At 44.3% G+C, this 19328-nt stretch overlaps 1 protein-coding gene across 7 annotated transcripts in view; it reads right to left on the bottom strand.

Moving 5' to 3' along the window:
- The window catches only part of SNX29 (sorting nexin 29), a 591074-nt gene that overhangs the window by 212170 nt on the left and 359576 nt on the right, over nt 1-19328 (bottom strand). For all 7 annotated transcript variants that reach the window (XR_013524649.1, XR_013524648.1, XM_078344734.1 and 4 more), the window contains one exon: nt 4588-4704. Coding sequence is in view for 5 of the 7 variants with exons in the window: in XM_078344734.1 (XP_078200860.1) it covers nt 4588-4704 (117 nt within the window). In the remaining 2 variants the exon portion in view is untranslated. The remainder of the gene's footprint in view (nt 1-4587; nt 4705-19328) is intronic.

The raw sequence follows: 19328 nt of genomic DNA on the forward strand, positions 1-19328 counted from the left end.
CAGGCACCTGAAATCCAAGCTACACAGGAGACTCAGGCACTAGAATTACTTGAACCCAGAAGGTGGAGGTTACGGTGAGCCAAGATCACACAATCTTTCTCTGTCGCCCAGGCTGGAGATCTGCACTCCAGCCTCGGCGACAGAGAAAGATTCAGTCTCAAAAAAATAAATAAATAAAATAAAAATAGGTGTGATAATGGTATGTGATTATATCTTAGCAGTAAGTATTGAGTATTTATGAATGAAATCATTAAGATCAGTTGGGTACACACCCAAATAATCTGAATTTAGAAGTAACTGGTAGAGTATGAGCACAGCAAGAATGACCTGAGTTTATTATTAATGAGGCTGAGTGACAGGGACACAAGTTTTTGTTATGTAATTCCCTCTGCTTTTACAAATGTTTTAAATCTTCTACTTTTATTTAAGGTGAATGATGAAGCCATCGGCTAGGAGGGGATAAGGACAATACATATAACTGCAAAGGAGACATAAAAACAGTGAGAAAGCAAGAAAACCAAATATCATGCAGTAGAAAATGACAAAGTCTGTGAGAAGTCAGATGTAGAACCCAGGATGGGGCACAAACAAATGAAAAGAGGGGCAACCTCATCTGCGGTCAGGAAAATGCAAGTTAAAGCCATCTCATGCAAAAAGGCTTTGGTGGGTACAAGCGGGAAAACATGAACCATTTTCCCCTTGCTGTCACGCCACAACCATTAACAAAGACAACTTCTTAGGACAGAATGTGGGGGGTTTCTCCCTACCACCCAACAATGAGTTCTGCAGCAGCTGCCAGCAGCTGGGTATTCTCTGATTCAATTCTGACACATCTACCTGGAGGCAGCATCAGATCCCACAGGGTGAGGCTCAGTCCCACAAGACTGAGCCAACCACAAGCCCAAGGTTGTCTCACCTGTGCTTGTGACTGACTAGTAATAAACTACGGCTCTCAAAACAAATTTTGTGAATTTCTTTCTTGGGTTCCATTCATTTGCAAGAGCAACACACAGAAATCAGGGAAACACATTTTCTGCTTGATTATAAAGGATATTCCAAAGGATACAGATGAAGAGATGCATAGGCCAAGGTATGGAAAGGAATGCAGAGCTTCCATGCTCTCCCCGGTGTATAGACCTCCAGAAACCTCCGCTTGTTCAGCTACCTGGAAGCTCCCTGCATGCCATCTTCCTGGGCCTTTTATGGAGACATCACTGGGTAACCAAGATTAACAATGATGTGACTGGATAAAGGGGTATGGTCTAAGACTAACAGACTGAGTGGGGAGACCCTGCAAGGCCTGTCTCTCCAGATCTTTCTTGGATTCTCTGGGCAGTATTCTTTCCTCCAGGGTGCGAGGCTGGACCACTTCTGAAATGGGGGACTTGTGACCTACAATCAGACAATGTGGGTCAATTTCTTTATGGATAGCAGGGGATGATTAGAGTCCTGCCTTGGGTAGAAAAAGAACAGGTGAAAAGAGAGCGGTATAAGGTCAGAGAGATTCTGTTTTCTGAGACCTTTTTCTGAGGCCTAATGTGCCTCCAACATTATAACAAGGGCTATGAGAGTTATGGCCCAGGAACAGCGGATGAAAACAAGTATATAAAACATCACAGTAGAGATGTAAAAGTGTCAGCAGGAACTTTGCAGACAAACAGAAGGATAATAAATAGGTTACTTTTACTGTATCAAACAGTGAAATTCAGTCAAGTTTGAGATGCCATATACTAAAACCCCACAATTTCACACTTAGGTACTGACCTTAAAGAAACATTTGTGTAAGGGACACAGCAAGTGATAACAGATGGCTGCTGATATCATGAAAAGACAGCAGGCATTATGCATCCCCCGACAGAAAACATCGCCCAATAACAGTCATATAATCAGCAAAATTAAACCTGAATCCAAACCTTTAATTTAAGGAAACACAGGAAATAAAGAAGCATATCAAATCACAATACAGATACACCATCAGCAAAATTTAGGTGGTGAAAACTTCGGTAAGGCAAATCCAGTGTCTTCAGTAAACAAATTACGAGACAGAAGGTGAGAGAGAGAAATGAGAGAAGACTCTATGGAAGAAAAGAAACCTAAGACAGTAGCCAATTCGTAGAGAAACCAAGTACAATGATGGTCACCCAAGGGCTTGGGGAGGGAAGAATAGGGAGTGAGCGTTTAATAAGGGTTTCAGTTGGAGAAGATGAAAAAGTTCTGGAGACGGATGTTGGTGATGGCCACACAATGTGTGAATATACTTAGTGCCACTGAACTATACAGTTAAAGATGGTTAAAACAGTAAATGTTACGTTAGAGGTATATTTTACCACAATTTTTTTTGAAATTTATTTATTTAACTTTAGGTGCATACTATATCTGGCATTTCTCCCCATGTTACCCCTCCCCACTCTCCCCACACCCCTGCTGTCTCTCCCCTACCCCCTCCAACTGCCCCCAGTGTGTGATGCTCCTCTCCCTGAGTCCACGTGTTCTCATTACTCAACACCCACCTATAAGTGAGAACACGTGGTGTTTGGCTTTCTGTTCTTGTGTCAGTTTGCTGAGAATGATGGTTTCCAGATTCGTCCAAGTCCCTACAAAGGACACGAACTCATCGTTTTTTATGGCTGTGTAGTATTAGACGGTGTATATGTGCCACATTTGCTTTGTACAGTCTATCATCGATGGACATTTGGGTTGGTTCCAGGTCTTTGCTATTGTACACAGGGCTGACGTGAACATACGTGTGCATGTGTCTTTATAGTAGAATGATTTATAGTTCTGTGGGTATATACCCAGTAATGGGATTGCTGGGTCCAATTGAATTTCTATTTCTAGATCCTTGAGAAATCACCACACTGTCTTCCACAGTGGTTGAACTAATTTACACTCCCACCAACTGTGTAAGAGTGTTCCTATTTCTCCACATCCTCTCCGGCATCTGTTGTCTCCAGATTCTTTAATGATCTCCATTCTAACTGGCATGAGATGGTATCTCAATGTAGTTTTGATTTGCATTTCTCTAATGACCAGTGATGATGAGCATTTTTTTATATGTTTGTTGGCCTCATATATGTCTTCTTTTGAAAAGTGTCTATTCATATCCTTTGCCCAGTTTTGAATGGGGTTGTTTTTTTCTTGTATATCTGTTTTAGTTCTTTGTAGATTCTGGATATCAGCCCTTTGTCAGATGGGTACATTGCAAAAATTTTTTCCCATTCTGTTGGTTGCCGATTTGCTCTAATGATGGTTTCTTTTGCTGTACAGAAGCTCTGAATTTTAATTAGATCCCATTTGTCTATCTTGGCTTTTATTGCCATTGCTTTTGGTGTTTTATTTTACCAAAATTTTTAAAATTTAAAGGAAAAGCAACATAGAGATGTATTAACCAATTACAATGTGTGGGTGTCACATGGATCCTGAATCAAAAAAAACTATTCAAAGGTAGGAGGCAATTGGAAATTTGAACACTGACTGTGACAACATAAAGGAATTACTGGCATTGGAGTGATAAGGATATTGTATTTATTTTTTCATATTTTTAGACATAAATACAAATATGTCTATAGATGAAATGATATCCAGAATTTGAATGAAATGATATAGGAGGAGGAAGCAGATATAGATAACCTGAAACACAGTCGGCCGTGACTGATAATTGTTCAACCTGACAAAGGATACGTGAGTATTACACAACCTGCCTAAATGTGGACATCTTACATAATGAAGAAGTTGTAAAACGAGGACGCTATTATATGTCTGCACAAAAGGGCAAATGTTAGATGCTCATGGCATTGTAGTTTGCAGTAACAAAATAGTGGAGACATCCTAAATGCTGACAAAGACAGGACTGAATCAAAAATATTGTGCTATTTCATTCCACAGAGAACTACAGATCTAAGCAATTAAATGATGTAGATCAGTGGATCTCAACCAAGGGTGATTCTGCCAGGTTCTGAAATCCAGAGGACATGTGGCAGTATCTGGAGACATCTGTGGTTGTCACAACCTGGCGAAGTGAAGCTATTGGCCTCTAGTGCTGGAACCCAGGGATGATGCTAAACATCCCATAATGCTCAGAACAGCCCCCACAATAAAGAATTATATCATTCAAAATATCAGCAATGCTATGGCTGAAAAGCCCTGTACCAGATATATGTGAATTACTCCTCAAATCATAATACTGAATTAAAAACAAATAAACAAAAACAAGTGGCCAACAGATATATACAAAAGTAATATCATGTAGGTACATGTTAAGAACACAAAAGACTGTTTACTGTTCATGGAAGCTTAAGCATGTAGTAAAGTATGAAAAGATGGGTGGGTGGGGATACTATATGCCGATATTTGAATATAGATGACTAGAAGGAGGAATGACTAACAGGAAATGTTCCTTCAACAGAATTTGTGACATTTTACTTATTTTACCCCCTCACCATAAGAAAAAGCAAACGAGGCAGAGGTGAATGTAGGCAAATCTGGCCAGTGAGTGCATGGTTGCTTGCTCTGTTAATCTCTGGGTTTTTCCATTGGGCTGTGTGAGGCAGAGGCTGGATGGACACACAGAGTTGGGGCAACACTCACCGGTCCCCGGAGATCGATGAGCTCCTGTCTCATCTGGGACACGAGGGCTTCCTTGGCCACCAGGGCCCTGTGCAGGCGCTCATTGAACTCAATCAGCTCGCCATGCATCTCCGCCACCTGGAACACAAGCATCAAAAGGTGAGGCTTAGAGGCAGACATTTCGCAGGACTGATCCCACCTTCTCTGGACTCTCCTTCCTGCCATTTGTCAACAAGGCATCTGTAGGCTATCGGGGTTGGAGTCAATGACACTGCTTACCTGTGAACCACACAATCCACCTGAGAGGTCAATGTGTTTTCACCTGCTTCATTGTGATACTTCAGAGTCAACAGTATGACATTTATGGTCAAAATAGGATTGTATCAGATCAAGTTCAGACCTTGAGCTTTTTCTTTTCCTTTTTTTTTTTTTTTTTAAAAAAAGACAAGGTGTCACTGTGTCATGCAGGCTGGAGTATAGTGGTGTAATCTTGGCTCATCACAACCTCTGCCTCCCAGGTTCAAGCAATTCTCCTGTCCTCAAGTGATCCACCATCCTCAGCCTCTCAAAGTGCTGGGATTACAGGCATGAGCCACCACACCCGGCCTGATTCTTAATGAATAAATGCTGTTCTAGCAAAGGCTTTCTCCACATCTGACTTGTGCCTATCAAGAATTTTGCTAATGGCACAACAGCAATAACTGATCATTTGATTCACCAACTCCTCGGCTCAGAAAGTCAAGAAAACAGAACCAGAGCTTTATCAAGGATAGTGACAACAATGGTGACAGATGAAATCACAGCAGTGCAGCTATCCTGAAGTCACTGTTTATCCCATGTCAGGCTAAATCCTCCCGGAGCGCTCTTCACAGCTTTGTCACACTGCCTCTGAGGCAGATGTTATTATTCCCACCTTACAAAAAGAGAAACAGTGTCTCAGGAGTGTAGGGGGCTTGCCCAAGGTCAAACAGCTAACAAGGAACTGACACAAGAGCCCTGGCTGTGTGCTATGGTCCCACCACTCCACTCTACCCACATGCAACCCACATGGGCCTGCTGTGAGCTGCTCAATTCTTCCACATTTAATTATTCGATATTCTCAGCTGATCCCCAATAAATACAACTGGAGGTGGCTATAGACGGTCTACTGTCAATGTACAGACTATTCAACGACAATTTACTTAAGCATTTTAGACAAACGTAAGACGTAACCCTGCTATGCTCTTAAAGAACACTGAAAGAAGAATACTGTAAGCATCTTTGAGAGAAGTCCCCAGAATCCTAGGTCAGGCAGATCCTTATCTAGTCCCCTGGCTCCCTGCCCTTCCCAAGAGATCACCTCTTCAATGCCCCAGATCTCACCTAAGCACTAACTATACTGTATACGAAGTGTGAACAATACCAGGCCATTTACAATAAGTACTTTACATGAGGTATAGAAGACATTGTCACAATAAAGGAAGGATATAGGGAGAAGGTTTCTGAAAAAACATGGGGTAACCAATATGTGTCTCATCTCAGGAGGAATAAAAGGGAGCCCTCTTTTGTTGTTGTAATGAGGGTAAATCACATAAGACAATGCACCAAGATATGAATGACAGCCAAGGAGGCATGTTTCCTTCTCATTCTTTCTACTTTTCTTTATTTCAGCTCCCATTCATCAGGGAGAGAAGCCACTTAGACCCTTTATAAAGAATTAAAATTCTTCACCTGAACTACAAGGAAGCCATTGTGCAATCAACATGAAATATATCACGCTTCCATTAACTGGCTCTATGAGTTCCCCTCCACAGACACCCCTCTCTGACCCAGAGGTACAGACACTTTCAAACCAGAGAGAAATAATAAGTGAAAATGACACATAAGATACTGCAAAGAACCACGCAATTAACAAAGGGAGAATAAGTCACTGAGCCTTTTTAGCAGCTTTTTTCTTTGTACAGATGTAAAATTAATATTCCTTTGTTGTCTTATTCCTTTTGGATAAGAAAATCTTGAGTCGATCATCTTTTGGCCTTTAACAAACAAATATAGTATTGCTAATAATGCCAATGTGCCCCCTCCACATAGAAATCACATAAAGCCTCCACAAGATTCCTCTGGGCTATGAATCCATTCACGAAGCAGCAAGCTGGAAATCCACAGCTGCCAATATTACTGCTAAATACCTGCCAATGTGCCCCCCAAAAAATGTGAACCTTAAATAAATGCCACTGTCATTTCCAAAGCAAAGCAGGGTTTTGTGTTTTGTTTCTGTTTTGTTTTGCAGTGGGAGCCAGAGTGTTACTGCAATTTTCCATAAATGCAGAAATTATCAAAACATCCCAGCTCCAAGTGATGTTTACCATAAGCTGTCAAAACCCTGGTTCTCTTTTGCAGCCAGAAGAGCAGAACTTGACCACATCAGGCAAATCTTTCATTTCCCTAGGGAATGAAAAGGAAAAATCTGATGCAACTTAAGAGACATAATTTGATTAAAATAATAAATTTCCAGCAACCATTAAAACGACGACATTCATTGTTACTAAGCTAATCTCTAAAACTCTGAGTTTTTATATTACATATCCCTACCTATAGCCATTGGTATAAACAGCTTTCATCTTACATAAATGATACCAAGCTTACTGCTCCTCAAATAACTATTTCCAAACTCCAGTATAACTAGAAATAAATTCAAGACTCAGAGCCTCGGAAGAGAGAATGTGAGATCACAAATATTTCCTGTTATCATAAAAATAAAAGTAGGCTGCACAACCACTGCCTCTTGGAATTTTTATTAGGCTTTGAGGGCACTTATGGGTTCTCATCTGCCCTTCTTATTTTTCACCAGCCACAGAAAATAGGACAGAGAGCGCCACCCTCCAATCCATTCTCCCCCAAGCAGGTACAACGATCTTCCCAAAGTAACATCTAATGTTGTTACCTGCTGTTTGATACCTTCAGCGCTTCTACTGCTCTAAGAGTACAATCAGAACTCCTTCAAGATGTAGCCCTAGCCTTTCTCTCCAATCCCCCTTCTCCTTTTTGGGGTCTCACTAACTCAGCCCCCACAGGCCTTCTCTGCTCCATAAACATGCTGAGCGCTGGGAGGTCACCCTGCAGACAAGAAGAGAAAGGTATGACCAGTGGAGGAAACTACAGGTACTAATGCTGGCACCAGAGGCTGGCAGTGAGGAGGCAGAGAGAGGTGGTTCAGGAATCAGGACTTGATGCAAGATGGGCCTGGGCTTGATCAATTACTAACAGTGTGTGTGTGTGTGTTCCAGTGAGAACCTCAGGCTCTGCATCCAAGAAATGGGCATTAAAAAGCACACCTATCTCACCAGGCCACTGTGGGGATGGCAGGAGATGCTGCACTTAGCAGGTCTGGCAGCATATCTAGGGCAGGGTAAGTGCCCATTGGATAAGATGTGGTTTTATGTGATAGGTGACCATGACAGGAGACATGGAGGAAGTGGTGGACAAGTAGGTCTCCAGGGGCCAAATGCAGAAAGTCCACAATCTGCCACACCAAGGATAGAACTGCTGTGGGGAGCACTTAGTGTCCCCCAAAGCAAAAGCACCACAAAATTGCTAACCATCTTCCAGTCACAGTGCTAGGATCTCAGGGAGGAGCAAGGACAGCCATTTAGTTCACATCCTTTGATATTTGATAAATTATGATAGAGTGACTTGGGGAGAAGACAGGGAAGGCCCAACGGCTCCAAGAGTTAACAGTCGGGAGTCACTTATCTAATGAGCCTTGGCACATGCCAGGCAGCCTCCCATTGCCTATCCAAAACCCCCACCAGGTACGTGTGTCATGGTATTATCAGTCTGAGAGTCTGATGGGCTTCCTTCTACCCTGTTGTCATACTTCATGAAAATTAATCAATTTGCAGGTAGTTAAGGAGAAGATGCCATTTGACAACACTATGACAATGATAAATAAAAGCAAATACCAGGTGGAGATACAATGACCAGGGCTGACACAGCCCCAAACCCAGATCAGCATGGGACCAGGAAGGAAGCCTTGATTCTCCAAAAGGCCCAAGGATACCACCTGGCCAGTAGAAGTTATGGTTCTGAACTTGTGACACAACTTATCAGTTAATCAGATGCAAAGACTATGCATCATCATCTGGAATTCACTTTTTGAGCTGGAGAGAAGGTAGAATATTCAAGAAGTTCAAGTAACATGGCTATTTGGCAACATCTATCAAACTTTTTAAATCACTCGCCTTTTATTTCACAAATCACAGCTGGGCAGAAATTGTGCCTCTCTACCTGCATGTGATCTCAAAATACAACTTTAGCTCCAAATGGCTGGGATCCACCTAAATGCTCATCCAAAGGGGACTGGGTGAATATCTCAGGATTCCACTACTCCCCTGCCAAGACAGCACCAATCAATCACCACACTCCTTCCTCAGGAAGATACCCGGGCAGCCATAATCAATCAATCAATCAGTGTGTTGACCAGTAAGATGATGCCTATTTGGTGGCCCTGGCCTAAAAGATGGGGGAAAGCATCACCAAGAAGGTGACATTTGAGTTGGGTTTTGGAAAATGATGTCTTCGGAGCTTTAGGAGACAGAGCAATTCCTTCCAGCTGGAGTATCAGGAAAGATGATCGCCAAAAATAATGTGGCTGTGAGAAAACTTTTAAGTCTGTGAAAATACTAGGAATTATCCTAATTACCTGCCAAATCATGAAAGGATTATAAATTTTTCAAAAACTCCTCTGGCATTTCCTTTCATACAAGAATGTTCCCTCCACCTAATCACATTCAAGTAAATCATGCTTTACCCTCCCCTCCAGCTAACAAATTAGATGCTTCTTGTTTAATTAGATCAAGATACACCCCCCAGATTCCAATAGCAACTTGGCTGTTTGGGTCACATACTCAGACTCTCCAAGATTATTCACTGTGATGCCTTAGAATCTGTCAGTTTAAAAAAACTCACAAGCTGTTTATTGGCCCTGTTACTCTGACTGTGGGGAGGGGCCTGAAGCCTCTTTCTGTGATGATGAAATTGCACCCACCTAGTTAAAAAGTGAACCTAGACCGTTCCCACTTTGCATTCACACGCTCTGGAGAACCAACGAAGTGTCAGGCCTCTTATAGGCATTAGGTGCTCCAGCTGATGTAATCCCAGGAACCCCACTGCAGGGCAGGCATGCTTTCCTTACCAATGAGGCACAGGGAGGTTGGCTTATAAGCCTAAAATGTCAGGGTAAGGAAGTGACAGAGTGGGGATTTGAACCCATGCCTTGATGGCCCTACTATCTGTGCTGTTTGCACCCCATCTTGGGATATGATACCTTTGGTGGTTAAGGACAATCAGTTTGTACTGCAGAGTAGAGGGAAGTGGCATAGTTTGGACCCGTGGCTCCCAACCCAAGTTGATCACTAGTCACTGGGAGGGCTTCCAAAAAATGCAGATTTCTGAGTCTTGGCCTCTGAAATTCCGACTCAGTAGACTGAGGGGAAGGAACACAAAGAAGTACTTTTTAAAGCCTGCAGTGACGGTAATGGTCAGTCAGAACTGAGAACCACTGGTAAACACAGAGGGAGTGATTCACAGAGTCAGCTTTGAACGGCAGTGGGGCCATTCCCTACTTGCAGAAAGCGGTTTTCCTGTTCCTCATTTGTAAAACAGGGATGTCACAGAAGCTCCTCCACTTGTCAGCTCTCTACCTCTGGACTCTCACTGATGCAAACAAAGCCATGGCCAGAAGGAAACAGCATGAACCCTGGCTGCAAACAACAGACGGTGGCACAGTCATCTCTCAGTATCCATGGGGGACAGGTCCCAGGACTCCACACGGATGGCAAAATCCATGGACACTCATGTCCCTTTATAAAATGGTGTAGCGTCTGCAACAGAACCTACACGCCTCCTCCCATATACTCTAAATCTTCTCTAAATTACATATAGTACTTAATATGATCTAAGTGCTATGTAAATAACTGTTATACCATATTGCTTAGGGAATAAAGACAAGGAAAAAAAAGTCTGTACACGTTCAGTACAGATGCATTCTCCGCGCCCGGTATTTTTGCTCCTCAGCTGGCTGAAAAACAGATGCAGTCGCAGATACAGAGGGGCCAACTGTAACTGTCACATGCAGCGTTGCTACCTAAGTAATGACACAGCCAGTGCCACACACATACTGCAAGTGTGTCTATGACTGTGATATGCACAGGGCAGCTGACAAACTGGTATGGGTATGCCACCTGTTTTCTACCAGTAAGAGACCAAAGGAGCAAAGAAACTGAAAGCTATCATTCAGATATTTTTCAAGCAATTGCAAATTGCCATGAAACACTGGAGTTTCGGGATTTTTCTAGGGTTTTTTTTGGTAATTTATAAAAGTATCAGTCTGCAATGAAATGAAAGTTGTTTTTTGTTTGTTTGTTTTGAGAGAGTTTCGCTCTGTTGCCAGGCACCAGGCTGGAGTGCAGAGGCACGATCCGCCTGCAACCTCCACCTCCTGGGTTCAAGCAATTTCCTGCCTCAGCCTCCCAAGTAGCTGGGACTACAGGCGCACACCACCACGCCCAGCTAATTTTTGTATTTTGTAGTAGAGACGGGATTTCACCATCTTGGCCAGGCTGGTCTCAATCTCCTGACCTCATGATCCATCCACTTTGGCCTCCCAAAGTGCTGGGATTACAGGCGTGAGCCACCATGCCCAGCCTGAAAGTTTTTTAAAAAAGAAAACTGGTTCTCACAGTTTGAAGAACATTTATCTGTAACTGCTGTGTTCGAGGCAATCTCTTGCATTCATAATTATGAAAAACAAGGATAAAAAAATAATGAAAAGAAAGCAAAACTATAGCCATGTTTGAATAAAATTCAAGCAAGTTAAAAACAAAAATGAGATAAAACAAATGCTATCAACATCTGTCATTCTTTCAAATGCATACACAAGTTAAGCATCCCTTATCCAAAATGGTTGGGACCAGAAGTATTTTGGATTTTGAGTTTTTTGGATTTTGGAGTTATTTGCATTATATGTACAGGTTGAGCATCCCGAATCTGAAAATCTGAAATCCAAAATGCTCCGATGAGTATTTCCTTTGAGCATTATGTCAACACTCAAAAAATTTCAAATTCCAGAACATCCTGAATTTGGGATTTTTGGATTTGGGATGCCCAACCTGTACATTGTCTTACAGTGCCCATTTAGCCTTGAAAACTAAGAAAACCAGAAATGTTAATTGAAATAATGGGTGTCTAGATCTAGCACCAGACACAGAGTCACAGGAAATCCTCATGGAATTCCTTTACTCTCTTTGACCTCAGCACTGTGGGTCCAGGGAGTGACGGTGAAATCTGAATCCCAGTTATTAGGGCTCCAAAGCCCATGCTCTTCTCATCGCATGGCCTTTCAGGCAACAAATAAAAAACCCAGGAAGAGAAACACCGTGTCCGTTTGAGAGTAGGCGAAATGTGGGCATGGGGAGGCAAATGGCCTGTCTAAAGCCACACAGCTCATTTTCTTTCCTAACAGAGCCACAACTACACACCAAGCATCCTGCTTTTAATTCAATGCTCTTTACTCCTCTACTGGGAGGCCACAAGACTTTTAAACAAGCTGAGGAATGGGGAAGTGTTCTGTAAACTGAGGGTGCTCTCTTCCTGGAGGAGCAAGGTAACAGTGTGGAGGGGTGGGCAAGCTCAGGGGGCCCTCCCTGCACACTAGGAATGTTCCACATCCTCTCCAAGCAGTACTCACCTGAACCCTACAATTCCCCTGGGAGGCGAGTGGTGTTACTGTCCCTAATTTTGGAGCTAAGAAAACTGAGGCCAGAAAGGGTGGGCAACTTGCCCAAGGCCACAGAGGAAGTAAGCAGCAGAATTGGGATTCGGATTTCCAAGCCTGTGTTTTGGCCATACTGCTCTCTCCTCCCTCTCAGCATATGCCATCACTGTGATGCTGAGCTAGTGTCTCAAGGCACCAGTGAACAGCAGAGGATCTGGAAGGGTGATGAGCCAGGGATGGAAGACTGACAGCATCCTGAAGGTAAGGGACACTGTCATGACTGTCATGCACACACATGTATACACACACACACACACACACACACACACACAGAGCCTGGGAAAGGCACCACCAACCCCACAGTCAGTGGCCACCATCGGCAGGCAGAGGGGCACACACAGAGTCTGGCAAAGGCACCACTGACCTCACAGTGAATGGCTGCCATCAGCAGGCAGAGAGGAAAAGCCATGTGGGCTCTGGCTGCTCCCACATCCCCCTCAGTGAAACCCTAGCAATAACCTCGGCCATTGCAAGGCCAAAGGAGACTCTCAGAGAAGAGTCGAGGAGCTTCCCAGAAGCCAGAGTAGGCCTTCTCCAGAATGGTTCTTGCTTCAGGTGAAGGCAATATGGAGAACAGCTTCAAACGAAAATCCCAACATGAACACATTCTTGGAGACAGGCAGACATGACTTCTGGATGTTCCATGTCAAGGAGAAAAATCAAATCCAGGTCCTGTCTACTCACTGCTAGGTGACCTTGTGTAAAGAATCACACATCTTTGATTCTTGGTATCTTGTTTTTTTTACTTTTGTTTTCCATAGACAGGGTCTTATTCTGTTGCCCAGGCTGGAGTGCAGTGGTGCAATCATGGCTCACTGCAGCCTAGACCTCCAGAGTTCAACCAATCCTCCTGCCTCAGCATCGGGACCATAAGCATGTGCCACCATGCTCAGCTAATTTTTAAAAAATTTTTTGTAGAGATAGGACATGAGTATGTTTCTCAGGCTGGTCTTGAAATCCTGGACTCAAGCGATCCTCCTGCTTCAGCCTCCCCGAGTGCGAGGATTACAGGCATGAGCCACCGTACCCAGCTCTAACTGCTGGTATCTTATTTGTCAAACGATGATACTGTCATCTATTGCACAGGTTTGTCATGAGGTACAAAGGGATGAAAGAGTTCAGGCAGTCACCAGTACCTGCCATGATGAGGACACGGATATAACAGAATGAGCACCTGCTATGGGTCTGACAGCGCTCTAAGTACTTTATACATTAGCACACATTACGAGCCTGGGAGGTGGAGATTTACTCCCATTTTACAGATGAGGAAAACCAGGGCTCAGAAGGGTGACTCGAATATCCCAAGACACACAGTCTGGAAGGGAGGGAGGTGGTTAGTTTGTGTCCAAAGCTTATGGTCCTGCAAATACTCTTTGGAATTTCTCCTGTTTCTTTCTTCCTTCCAATCCAGGTTTTGCTTGGGTTCTGCTGTGCAGAGGGTTGGCCCCAGGAAGTTATTCACACTTGTTCTGATGAGGCAGGCGCTCTGGAATCTTGGGACTTATCTTCCTCAAAGCCACATCATAAAGCCACCATGTAATAAATTCAACTGAGACCCGTGGGGCAGATCATCCTGAAGTGCCACCGAGATAATGCTGTGTGGACTCTGTCTGCAGAGTCAGTTAGTAGAGGCCTGTAAGTAACCCGGTGATAACTTCTCATTTCAAAGGCTCCCAGGATCTGCTCTGTAGCAAGCCCCTCCACACTCAGAAGGCTAAGCTGGCAAGAGGTAATGCTTACACACATTAGGCTGGGATTAGAATTGAAGAGAGAAAACACCCATCACTAACAACAACTCAATTAGTAAGGGACGCCTCTGAGAAGCAGACATTTAGGTGACTGTCTTGCTCAGCTACAGGGCTGACAGGTCTCAGTCTTCAATGCTGGTCATCATCTCTCCAGACACGTGGCCTTTCAGAGAATACACAGGCAAGTCAGGGAGGGAAGCTTCAGCAGCAGCTGCTACCAGCCTGGAGACACTGATGCTCCCCTGCCCCCCGCCAAAGGCCCTCCAAAAGCCAAGGCAGAATCCACAGACATAACGATGTTACAGTAGCAGCCAACACCTTTCTGGTGGTTGTTTGAGACAAATGAGCAATGACAGGGAAAATAAAGCAAAAAACTCAACCGCGAGCCCCAGCCCTCTGCTGAAAGGGGTGTTCCTTTAAGAAGAACATGTGAGAGGCACTGATGCAGCTGTGAGACTTTTTAAGCAGGCTCCCAATTCACACCTGTCCTGTGAGAGCAGTACCAGGAGAGGGTGTGCAGCGTGGGTAAAAGGCAGAGCCAGGCTGTTGGGATTAAAACCCACCTTTCCTGACTTCCTAGATGTGACTTTGGGCAATATACCTTCACTTCTCTGGGCCCCAGTTTCTCATCTATAAAGTTACATTAATAACAATGCAAATTTCAAAGGGCTTTCGTGAGGTTGAAATAATAAAAGAAAGACATGCTTAACTTAGGGTTTGGTATACATGAAATACTCCACAAATGTTGACTACCCATTTAAGAGGCACCAGCAAAAGTGTCCACTACCACTGGTCCTGTAGAATGTACATCCTTCATCTCTCCCCTGTCTGTCTCTGCTCCTCCATCCTCATTCCCAAACATACATTCAGAAGCCCCCTCCCACCTGGACAAACACCACCGCCTCCCTGCTGCCTCGGCCCCAGCTCATGTTCAAATGATCTTCCTGAAACCCAGGATCACACCCCTTTACTACTTAAAACCCTTCAATAACATTTACAAACTAAACTGCAGGATGCCTACGACTTGCTTTGAAATAATACTAGGAGTGGCGGGGGAGAGTGGGACTGGCTTGTGTGGGTGGCTGCTGGAGCTGGCAGGACTGTGTGCTGGGCACATAGAGGTGCGTTCTACTATTCTGTCCACATTCACATTTGTCCATAATCCAGACTTAAAAAAAAAAATCTTTCAGTAGCTTTCCACACATTTTCTTGGCATGGCATAAAAGCAACTGGTGGGAGAGGAGGTGGGAGGGGAGCGGAGAAAACATTTCAAGAGAAGGACTGACATGGATGGAATGAAAATACGGCTGCACACCCACCTCCCCACCATGCATACATCCTAAAATTCTATCCACGCTTCAAAACGTCACTCAAATCTCAGTTCATCTCCTTGCCCAACTCCCTTGATCCATTCGTCTGCCTCCTCCAGAGATCATCCCCCAGTAGTAGTGGCAACAATAGTTACTGCTTTCTGAGCACTTACTACATGTCAAGTACATCTGGCTTGACATAAAGGTTCTTTTGTGCAATAAAAAGGAGTGCCCTGTCTGGCCACAGCCCCATGGGACCTGAGTTTGGTGAGTGGAGCACAGCTAGATACAGCTTCCACTGGTCCCCCCCACAGCCATAAGCTGTTGTGCAGTGTACAACCTGCGCATCTGCACACAGAGGCCTTAGACATCATCCTAGGTGCCAGTGTTGTTCCTATATTATAGGGGAGAAACTGAGGCCCCCAGGGACTACAACACTTGCCCATGGTCACATGGAGATGGCTGCAGTAGCTAACACCCAGACCCATGTTCTCTCTGTTACATGAAGCTCCCCCAGAAGAAGGTACAGCATGCACTTCTGCAGACGGTAATGCTTCCTAGGCAATTAACAGCTCTAGCGCAGAGCACAGGATCTTACCCAACTCCACGTGTCTTGTGGGAGGATCAATGCCAAAGCTACTGACAACGCCAGATACTTGGAGGGCTTATTTCTGCTGGATCGATCATGGGAGGAACAATGGAAAAAGGGCGGAGGCCTCTCTCCATTAATGTAGCATATGAGGTGGTTTACTTGGCACCACACAATGCATGTAATTATAGCCCATCACAAGCACAAAACATGGTACTTGGCAAGCCACGTGAAAATGGGACCGGAATTACTTTAAAAGACTCTGCTGGCCTCTCCTTTCAAAAGCACGAAGGTTACAGGCTGGCTCGCAGAGGATGGCTATTGATTTCCCAGGACCTGGAATTTGGAAGGCAGTGCAGCGTCAGCCTCATCTCCTCCCCAGCACAGCCTGCTAGGCAGGCAGCTCAGGAGGAGAAAGAGGAAGAGGGAGATATGGTGAGGCCACTGTCATTAAGAGCAAACATTTACTAAGCATGTATTTGACACCATACGCAATCCTAAGCCCCATTCTTGTGTTAACTTATCCATACAAGGCAAGTCCATGGCTCCTCAAAAAACGTATCTTCAATATCTGAAAATTCTCACATTCATTCATACATTCTACAAACATTTATTGAGCATCTTCCATTTCCCAAGCCCTGTTTTAAATACTATGGATACAGCAGCAAACACCAGAGAGATTACTGCCCTCATGGCTTCTGTATTCTAGCTAATGGTGCCATCTGCAGATTGAGGAAATGGGGGCTCACATAGGTTTAATCCTAGGCAAAGCTGACACTAAAGGCCATGGGACTGGAACCAGAGCCTTTCTCATACCACCGTGCTGGATAATCTCTCTCTGCTCTGGGTTATTTTATAAATGCTCTCCTTTGGGAGGTTGTATTAGTCTGTCCTCATGCTGCTGATAAAGACATACCCAAGACTGGGTAATTTATAAAGAAAAAGAGGTTTAATGGACTCAACAGTTCCACATGACTGAAGAGGCCTCACAATCACGGCAGAAGGTAAAAGGCATGTCTTACATGGCAGCAGACAAGGGAGTCAATGAGAGCCAAGAGAAAGAGGAAATCTCTCATAAAACCATCAGCTCTCATGAGACGTACTACCGCACGAAGAGTATGAGGGAAATTGCCCCCATGATTCAATTATGTCACACCAGGTCCTTCCCACAACATGTGCGAATTATGGGAGCTACAATTCAAGATGAGATCTGGGTGGAGATATAGCCAAACCGTATCAGAGGTCAAATGCACCTCCCTCCCTCCCTGCATAGGCCTGGAAGCACTAATTCATTTGCTTAGCTGGTCGTTCATGTTTCTTCATTCATTCAACAAACATTTACTGAGCAACTGTGTGCCAGGCACTGACCTGAGCTTTGACCATGAGTATGACAAGGACCCTGCCCCTGACCTCACAGAGCTCCCTGTCTTGTGGGGATCAAGGTGGTCAATGATTCCCAGACAATGTGGCCAGTGGCACAGCAGGAAGACTGAGGTCCCTGGGAACACCAAGTGGAGGCAGCTTCCCATCCTGGGGCATGTGCTACTAAGCTGAGGCCAGAAGCAGGAAGAGGTCAGCCAGCAGCAGGCAAAACAGGTTCATTCCCAAGCCCTGTCATACATCCACTCCCATTTCCTCGGCTAAAAAGTGGGGCTCCATCCTGTCCAGCAGGATTTTCAACAGGGTTAAGATGTAACTTCAGAGCAGCCAGCCGGGCGCAGGGCATGGGGCAGCTTCTTATCCCTGGAACTGGTTGCTGGACCCAGGAAGTTACTTAGTACCACGAGGCTAACACCGGCACACCAATTCAGAAGCTCTTCTGGAGAATACTTCACCCTCAAGTGCTGCTTTTCCACTTATTTTGCAGGGAGCTGGAAAGCACAGGCTTTTATATAAAGATGAAATTCTGAAATTATGTGGCTCTTTGTCATATTCTAATGTCTTGAAAAATCAGTGGAGGCCAGTATGCGTTTTTAATCATATTCCTTTCGAAGTAATATACAGAGACCTCCTGAATATTTCAACCATGGCCTCAATAAATTCTGTCCAAGTTTCAAGAGAAAAACAGTAAATGTAAGAACATTAAATTTTATGAGCATCAAAAGGTTGTTTTCCTTTGAGAGTGTATTTCTCATACCCAACAGCACTCACACAAAGCTGCCAAGAGTTTCCTTCAGGTAACAGCTGGCTTGCTCCTCCCAGAAAGAGGTACACAGCCATTGGCTCCTGCCAAGCAGTAATTCATGAACACCAACACCTGTACAAAGTGAAGAATGTGATCAAGTGTGAATGAGCAGTGTGGGGTAGTGGTCTGGGGAATGAACTTGGAGCTGTGGCAGGATTCTGTCCCAGGCTGCCAGTAACTTGCTGGGTGACTGTGAGTAAGTTATTTGACCTCTCTGGGCCCCAGTTTCTGCATTTGAAAAATGGTGGTCATAGGAGCTCTTACATAATACAGTTATTATAAGGATTAAATGAGCCAATACACAACTCATGCTTCATGAATAAAATGAGGTTCTGATTCTCACGGCTTTGATTAACACACAGAACTGTACATCCCTATAGCTATAACTTCCACCCTACAGATATCACAATGGAAAAACAAGATGGTATAGTTTAAAACAACAACATGGAATTTAACAACAGACAGACTGGGTTTGAATCTGGGACCACATTTTAGAGGCTGTGTCCCATGAACAGGGGCAGCTGTTGTTTCTGTACAGTTCTGAACATTCCTAAGCCTCATGGTTTCACCAGCAACATGGAGACTGTAATCTCTTCTCTCCAAGGGACACTGAAAACATGACTGAGCCCTCGTATGTTAAAGTGCCAACCACAGTCTTGCCCTCAGCAGGCATGCAGCATACATCTGTGACTTTTCTCCCCTTGCAGAGAGCAACATGCAGTAAAACTTATTCTCTGGGTGACTCATTTCCCCATGACATACTCAGTGAAGACAGTGCAAAAGGATCACAATGCTTCCAGGCCTGGCCACCCCCGCCACAGTGGCTCATCACATGTGATCTTGTTTTCTATTCAGCAGTCAGCATTACAAGACCACATCTACCTCCCAGAACCTGGGAGAGGTAAAAGAGTTCATGTTCTCCACAGCATCTATGAAGCTTCTTTACTTCCTGGCACAATGTACTGTGCTGGAAGTGACCTGGCAGCTACTATCCCATAGCTGCTCTAAACCCTACAACAGCAATGTCATGGAGACAAGTGGGTCCTAGTAGCAGAGATACTGGTGCTCACCTACCTGCTCCTCAAGCTTCCCAGCCCCTTCTGCACAACAGGGCACA

The sequence above is a fragment of the Callithrix jacchus genome, chromosome 12 (assembly GCF_049354715.1).
Source record: "Callithrix jacchus isolate 240 chromosome 12, calJac240_pri, whole genome shotgun sequence".
In the NCBI taxonomy this organism is placed as follows: domain Eukaryota; kingdom Metazoa; phylum Chordata; class Mammalia; order Primates; family Cebidae; genus Callithrix; species Callithrix jacchus.